This window comes from Marmota marmota, unplaced genomic scaffold (assembly GCF_001458135.2).
Source record: "Marmota marmota marmota unplaced genomic scaffold, marMar, whole genome shotgun sequence".
NCBI classification, from domain to species: Eukaryota; Metazoa; Chordata; class Mammalia; order Rodentia; family Sciuridae; genus Marmota; species Marmota marmota.
In genome coordinates this window covers 31,985,069-31,993,565 of record NW_026000026.1, presented here as the reverse complement: position 1 = coordinate 31,993,565, position 8,497 = coordinate 31,985,069, and the positions used below count along the sequence as shown (strand labels likewise).

General features: G+C 43.7%; 1 protein-coding gene across 1 annotated transcript; it reads right to left on the bottom strand.

The window, feature by feature from the left end:
• Positions 1–252: 252 nt before the first annotated feature.
• On the bottom strand, positions 253–8,491 carry Bmp2 (bone morphogenetic protein 2). Its single transcript, XM_048810564.1, is given in 5 exon segments — positions 253–893; positions 6,307–6,790; positions 7,849–8,131; positions 8,181–8,239; positions 8,242–8,491. Coding segments are annotated over 5 exon segments (1,464 nt in total). The 5' UTR covers positions 8,482–8,491; the 3' UTR covers positions 253–495.
• Between the last annotated feature and the right edge of the window lie 6 nt (positions 8,492–8,497).

The following is an 8,497-nucleotide window of genomic DNA, read 5'->3' as shown; positions in this document are numbered from 1 at the left end:
TAACCTTCCATGTAGACTTTTCATCTTAAATACACACAACCAAAAACAACTACAATTTTTGGAAAATTATGTACAAACCCGATACTTCTTTTGATTACATATAAATACAAATTAACTATTTTTCCTAAAAAGTGGTTATAATAGTAAATAAATACAAAATAAATCTGACCATTATACTTCATGTGCTGGGGTTGAACCCATATAAAATATACAACTAAATACATTTTAAATCTTTAAGGAATAATTCTCTGATTAAAATATTTGTTTTCCCAACTTCTTTTCGTAGATATAAATATATTTTCAAAATAGCTGTGTTTTTTTTTTCCATTCCATTCCATAAATAAAGTCTTCATTGGGAAATATTAAAGTGTCAGCTGGTCTTGTTTTGGGGGGCTTTTGGGCTTTTTTTTTTTTTTTGCTTTTTTTCTAATATATATATATATGTGTGTGTGTGTGTATATATATATATTTAATTAATTAATTATTTTTGCTGTGCTAACGACACCCACAACCCTCCACAACCATGTCCTGATAGTTCTTTAATACAACCTTTTCATTTTCGTCAAGGTACAGCATGGAGATAGCACTGAGTTCTGTTGGGACACAGCACGCCTTAGGGATCTTGGAGTTCACAGAGTTGACCAATGTCTGCACGATGGCGTGATTGGTGGAGTTCAGGTGATCGGCCAGGGGAAAAGGGCATTCCCCGTGGCAGTAAAAGGCATGATACCCTGGAGGGGCCACAATCCAGTCATTCCACCCCACGTCACTAAAGTCCACGTACAAAGGGTGTCTCTTACAGCTGGACTTGAGGCGCTTCCGCTGTTTGTGTTTCGCTTGACGCTTTTCTCTTCTATGGAGAGGGCGCCCTTTCCCATCATGGCCAAAANCTCTCTCTCTCTCTCTCTCTCTCTCTCTCTCTCTCTCTCTCTCACACACACACACACACACACACACATAACATGTGTATGCACATACACTCGTGGCCAGAGGATGAAGAAACAATCTCCAAGCTAAGTATGAAATAGGTTGATGATGTAAGGAAGACAGGTTTTTATAAAAGAGGCATATGCTACAACAATAACCCTCTAAAACTAAAGACTGAATTATATTAAAATTGATGCAACAAGAAACACAGAAAATAGCAATTTCCCACGGTTTAAAATCATTAGAGGCAAGAAGCCTTAACAAAGCAGAAATGTCTCCTGGCTTTGGCAAAGGGAAAAAAAAAAAAACTGCACTATAAGTAATAACAGGTAATATAAAGATTTTTCTCCAACTTTCCAACTGTACCTCATCTATCTAATCCTTGAATGCCCTCTATCTCCCATTAATGCAGAGGTCTCTGTTCAAACTGCAGATTCAGGTCACAGACATAAATCAGAGAGGAGCTCCCCAGCCCTGGGAAGTCATTCCTCAAGGTTAGTGCACATACCACCTTTTCCTCCTCCAAGGGAGAAGGTTCAATCTTTTCTTGAGGATGGGAAATTCAAAACCTATTTGAAATAAAGTAAAAGAAAAAGAAACTTTCCATAAATTATCACAGGAAGCCTGGAGATTCAGAAAATAAAGAGTGGGTAATGTATACTTTTTTGGAGGCTTAAACAGTTGTTAATTCCCTTTAAATATCCCTTCTTGAATCAGCTGAACTTGCTTAAATATTTGAGGCTCTGACCTAACTTCGACCTGAGTTTATGAGTCTCTAAGTTCTTTGTTTCCTTGTGTGTGGGTGTGGGGGGGTGCTGGAGATGGAACTCAGGGCCTTGTACATGCAAGGCAAGTGCTCCACCACTAAGCTACACCACCAGTCCACCTCTAAGTGGAGTTAAGACTAAAAATGTGGGGGAATTTTAAAAAAGCAACATAATGATGATATTCAACCTCTCCTCCAAAAGTCCTAATTTAATCATCTACATGCTGTCAATCATTCACAATTATTCCTCTATTTCCAAATAATCCAAAAGATTGGGGTAGGTCCACTCTGGCCTTTTCTTCCTTAGATAAAAGGATAATGAGACATTTTTAAAAAGTCATCACAGGCCTGGGGCTGTAGCTCAGTGGTAGAGTGCTTGCCTTGCAGGTGTGAGGTCCTGGGTTTGATCCCCAACACCACATAAAAATAAATAAACAAAGATTTTTTTAAAAAAAGTCATCATTATCATGTTAGCTAATGTGCTGGATGCTTTTTTTGTGCCAGGTCTGATACTCACAGCTTTATCTAAAAACATTATCCCCCAACAAACTGACTAGAAGAACCATCCATTTTTCATATGAAATAGATGGGAGTTCAGAAAGGTTATGTAACTTTCCTAAGATCACTGAGCTATGAACTTGAGTCTCCTGCAGTGCCTAAGTTTCCAGCCACTAGATGACAGTACCTAACATGGGAAGGAACCTAAACCTCAAGAAAGAGTCAAAACCATTCAGAGGCACATCTGTAGTTAAAACAACAAAAACTGTAAAGCCCCTGGGAGGTCTCTCAGTGGTGGAGCACTTGCTTAGCATGTGGGAGGCCCTGTGTTCCATCCCCAGCACCATAAAAAGAAAGAAAACAACAGTGATAACTGTAGTGTGAGCTTTGTCCTAACTAAAGGATAGGAATATACTACCCAGGTATAATGGAGAAAGCAGATGAAACTGAGGAGGAAAGTAAAGTTACAAGCCCCCCTGGGATATGTAGAACTTATTTGGAACCACTGCTATTTTGTGGCTGCTTTTTTGCCCTAAAGTATGGTGAGTTTTGTTTTTTTTTTTAAGTAAGTTATCATTATGTTTTGAGAATTTTGCAACACTCTTTGAATAGAAAAATACAAAAGACAACAAAAAGATATTCATTAAAACAACAAAATCTGGAGGTAGTCTGGAAAAATTGGTAAGCTTGGAAATCACTCTATAACATCATGGAAGGGGCTGTGTATAATACACAATATTTTCTAGAAGATAAAATAATTAATATATAGGTTAAGAGGAAAAACATGGTAACATGAAAGGTTATAAAGAATAAGGTTTTTGTTCATTTTTTTTCATTTAATCCAGGGCACTTTATCACTGAGACACATCCCCAGCCCTGTCTATTTTTTTTTTTTTTTTGAGACAGGCTGGCCTCGAACTTAGGACCCTCCTACCTCAGCCTCCCTAGTTGCTGAGATTACAGGTGTGTGCCATTGCACCTGGCAAGAATAAGTGTTTGTGTGTGTGTGTGTGTGTGTGTGTGTTTAAGACAATAAAGAAAATGGAAACTAAAGGAAGAAAAGCCTAACCTTGTTTTGGCTTCTGCCTTTAGAATGATGCAGAGCCCTGTTACTAACTTCTTAGAGAAATACCAGAATGGCAAGTCTAAAAAGGACAAAGCAATTCAATGAGAAAGAATCAAGAGGGAATATAGGGGCAGAAAATACGAGTGCCAAGGAGCCATCATGGGTGACCAAAGCCTCAGTCTCAATAATGCTTCTATTAATGGGGCCTTTTGTAATCACACTGTAATACCTGGGGGCACTCGGGAAGAACACCAGCTAAGTGTTGGTTTGGGGGAGGTACCTATAAGTTCAAATTCACACAGGGAATTTGTGGCGTTCATTCTCCTTCACAGGGCAATGATTCTTTCTAGACCTTTCACATTATATGGCTATTTTCATGGTAATTACTTTTGAGGGAACAGGATTCATCTCTACTTGAAAGCATTAGTCATAGATACAAAATAGGAAAATGGTACCCTTCAGAGTCTAGGGGAGCAAGCAAGTGGTTCTCCTACATTCTGATACATCAAGAAAGCATGAAGACTTTTTGCAGGGCCAATGAAATCAATCCAGTTTAATGTGTTTCCAACAGTAGCAACATGTGAAAAACTTTCTATTTCAAGAAGTGATCTTTCTGTATTCAATGGCAGTCCTGCAAAGCCTGCATGGCTGATGGACTTTTCAAAGACTTTGAAAAGAGAATTTTAGCAAAGTTTCCATTCTCCTAAATAAAAGTCATTGTAGAAACGAGTTAGACAATGTTCAACAAGAGAAATGACAACTGATGATTCTATCTCAGATCATTATTCTGGTGATTATATACACACTGATTGAATGATCATATCTTGGCATCTGTTATCTCATAATTTCACTTAACTATCTGATACCTTATTTAATAGGGTTATTTTGCTTCTTTACCAAATACATGTCTAATAATGTTGTACAAACTATATTCTACTCTTGAGCTAGCCTTATTCACATGGTTTATTCAAAATTTTTCAGAGGCAATGTGTGGCACAAGGATGCTTATAAAAATAAAATCTCACATTATACAACAGTGAATAGTCTTCAAAAAGTGTTATATCCAGCTTAATGATGATATACTAGTCACAAAGTGAAAAGAACTGAATTTGTTGAAATTTAAGGAAAAAAATCACACACTTTTCTCTGTCATTTAATTGCATTAAGATGTAAAAATATTGCAAATTGATTTTAAACAAGTTGGTAACTTGGGTACTGTTTTATCCATAACATCACACTTTGACAAATACAAATTTGACTCAAGCATGCTATTTAAGTTACAATGACACTCAAATAATGTATAGCCTGTTTTAAGTTTTGATCAAGCCACTTCTGTATGAAGAATGAGAAATATGGAGACCTTACTGATGAAATCTTCATTCAGTTGAATGTGTTAGACAGTAACTGACTTAAGTGATCTTCCTTTTAAGTTACAAGAGAGACAGTACCTTCCTGGCATCATAAATAAAGTGAGGAATGGTTTCCATGCTATATTCCAGAAGAGGTGGCTAACACAGCTGAGTTTGTTACTTTTCTATCCAGAAAACAAACAAACAAACAAACAAAACTATTTCCAATCAAGATCAGCTGGGAACAATGAGCTGACTCTAAAATCATCTCAGGGTTATGATGCTGGAATGTACACAATTTGAAAATGTCTCTCCCTATGAGTACAGACAACTGATGCTTTCAGTGGGCTGGTTCTGATGGAATAGAATGAGGCCTATTGTTTTTCAAATCTCTAATTTCTACTAGCAGGAGAGCACCTTAGGAATGCATTTGAAAATGAATGATCAATTCAGCACATACTTCATTGTTGATCACAATAAGGATCAATTTAGCATCTGCTGCCTTGATGAAGTTATCTTTTGTCATATGGCCCACCTGTGGTACTTCTTCCCATTATCAACCAGTGTTCTCCCAAGTCATCCTTCACACTTGGTCAGAACCTTGGGCTGTGCCATTTCTAATTTGCTTATGTCAGAGCTCAGGTTGTCATTTGAAATCTACCACCTCAGTGGTGAAAAGCAAGAAAAAGAGGGATTTATTCCCCCAGTTTCCCTAATATTCTACAAACAGTGCTCTGACATACAACTTGGCACTTCCTGCTATATTTAGAATGCATTAAGCCAAAGGAACATTTAAAACTGTAGGAAACAACTGACATGTAACATGCTTGTGACTAATTGCTTTAAGAACTTAGGTACAACAGATCTAAGTAGCTGCTCTAAGACACTTCAAATTCACTAAATGCCTTTCTGATGAAACAAACAGAAATATCCTACCTTAGAAAACCACGTTCGGTATCATAAAATTAAAAAAAAAAATCACAATTCAATGCACATGAAGGAATCAGACAGCTGTTGCAAAAGCTTTTATCTGAAGGCTTGCCTTGTCTCTATCCAGAGCCTATCTAAGATTTAAGCGCAAGACAAGAAACTCATTGTGGAAATAATAAGATTGATTGTGGAACTGATCTCCCACGGGGATTAGATAAGGATTCAAAATCTTCCAAACCAGGCCCAGATCAACAGTAAATTAGAAAGACTTTGGGGCTCTGGGCTTTAATTTTTCAATACTATCTCTGAAAATTTTGCCCTTGGCTCTATTTTAGCCTGAAACCCCAGCTTAAGCAGAAGACACAAGATTTATAGAGGAAGGACTTCCAAACAGATTTAAAGAAATCCCAAACCTTCTCATTCTCCCCCTGTGGAATTCTTGCACGCTTCTCTGACTAGGGGCATGCCTTTCCCCCTCATCTTCCCCATCTTTTGGTCTCCCTCCAGTTCCTGGGGGAGGAGTTACTCTTCTGGCTGCAGGCCAGGAAAAGGGTGCGGATGCGCCAGAGGGGAATCCCTGGTTCCCCTGCCGCCACACAAGCAGCCTGTTAAAATGAGATTCTGAAAGGACCAACCAGAAGTAAAAGTGGAACAGTCTGAGCAGCAGCCTTTCGCAAGGATGCACGCATCTACCCAGGTGGGGGCTCCGCAAGGAGATTCCCCGCCCCTGTCCCGCCCCCACCTCCCTCAAAGCTTGATCCCCGCCTCACCTTCGTGGTGGAAGCTGCGCACGGTATTGGCGCGACTGGCAACCCTCTCCAGCCTGTGGTCCGGGGCAGGAGCTCCTGGCTGGCCCGAGTGCCGGCGGTACAGGTCTAGCATGTAGGGTGGGACCACAGCGTCCCTGCTCGGGGTGGGTCTCTGCTTCAGGCCGAACATGCCCAGCAGTCGCAACTCAAATTCACTCAGGACGTCGTCCGAGGGCTGGGACGAGGGGCGGCCGGATGATGCCGCGAACTTCTTGCGGCCCAGCTCGGGAATGAGGCCGGCCGCACCGCCCAGGAGGACCTGGGGAAGCAGCAACGCTAGAAGACAGCGGGTCCCGGCCACCATGGTCGACCTGCGGACAGGGCCGACGTGAGTCACCGGAGTTCCCCGCCCAGTCCTCCCTCCTTCCCGCCCCCGCGGCCCAGGCTCCCGTTGGGCTATCTGACCTCCTCCTCCAGGTTGCCCGCCTGTAGTGCACCACTCGCACTACTACATAAGAGATGCCGGAAGACGCCCGCATCTTTAGGAGAATGAAGGGCCCCGAGTTCCTGAATGCTTTCCTCTTCCCATTCCATTCTCAATCCGTCTGATCTCTGGGGATTTTGCGTTAGTCCCCAGACAGCATCAATGACTGTCAACCCATTTTTTTAACCCCCTGTGACACCATCTCTGACAGCCAATGCCGCCTGGAGTCCATGAAAACACCATTTGACTTGACATCCTGCATCCTCTACAGACTCAAACACACAGTGTCCAGCGCTCGAAAAGTGCATGTGACTTCCTTAGAAGTGCTGCATAGAACTTCCTGCAACTTACCTACACACACGCGCTCGCGCGCGCGCGCACACACACACACAGAGAGAGAGAGAGAGAGAGAGAGAGAGAGAGAGACTGTAACTTCTAGATCCTGTAAACTCAAGCCCACAACTTTTGAAGTTGTGGCACAAGACGCTAACCTCAGGGGTGAAGGACAAGCCATTCCATCCCCGCATCCCTCCAGTGTAGTAGAGAAACACAATTATCTTCCTGGAATCATGTCAATGGCTAGTATCTATTAATGCACGTGCCAGCTGTTAAAATACAAAGTGGCACTAAAGTAAGGTCCCTTCGCATTTCTGGAAACAAACACGGAGAATCCCAACTTTCCGAAATGGGACTTAACTAAGCTCTGAGTAGAGAGCTGATCTCCCTAAGCAACTTGAGGAAGGTGAAGGGGTTAGATCGCCGTGGCAGGGGGTACAGGTTGGCAACGAATGGGTGAAATTTAGGGTCCACCCTCTTGAAGGGATTTAACTTTTTTTTTTAATCATGTAAGCGTTAACCGCCTTAATAACATACCTAAAAGAGGGGAAGGAGGAGGGGCGGAAGACTGTGGGCCAGGAAGGCGAGTCAGTAGGTCGCCTGGGGCTGCTGGTTGGGGCGCACCCTCAGGGGCTCCGCAGCACGTGGACTGGAAGGGGGTTCTGTTTACTTGGAGCGGGTCGCAGCCCCAGGAGGAGCTCTGCAGCGACCGGTGCCGGAGCACGGGGTCCCCCCACCCCCACCTTACTGCCGGCCAAGGGCCCGCGACCTCTACCTTTAGGAGACCGCACTCCGTCTAAGAAGCACGCGGGGACACGTCCATTGAAAGAGTCTCCACATGGAAAAAGCTCTGTTAGAAGAACTTGGCGCTGGGACCGGGTGTCCGTTCCTTTTGCCTCCTCCTCCTCCTCCCGGGTGCCGGCCGCGCAGTCCCTCTTTCTCAAGCTCGGAACAGCTTCTAGGGGGGTTGGGCCCGGCAGAGGGGTGGAGGGGCGGCGGGGCTCAGAGGCGACCAGGCTGGCTGTGCTGGCAAAGGCACCGGTGCGAAGTGGGGAGTACAAGTTATTCTCCCTGCAAGTTCAAGAAGTCTCCAGCCAAGTGCTGACACACAGCAGTGAGCAGGGGGAGGAGTGCGGGGAAGGGAAGGGAAGGAAAGGGAGAAAGGAAAAGCTGGTGCTGTTGTCGTCCTTAGGAACCAGCGCCCACGGGACGCGTGGCCCCGCGCGGGGCCGGCTCCGGGACTCTGGGGGCGATGGTTGGGCGCTCCGCGCTAGCTCTGCCGCGGCCCATGGCTCGGGGCAGCCATCCTGGGCGACGCCGGGTCCGGGTAAGGGCACAGCGACGATCTCGGTGCCAGGCGAGTCGCCCCCCCGCATCACTCTGCCTTACTCC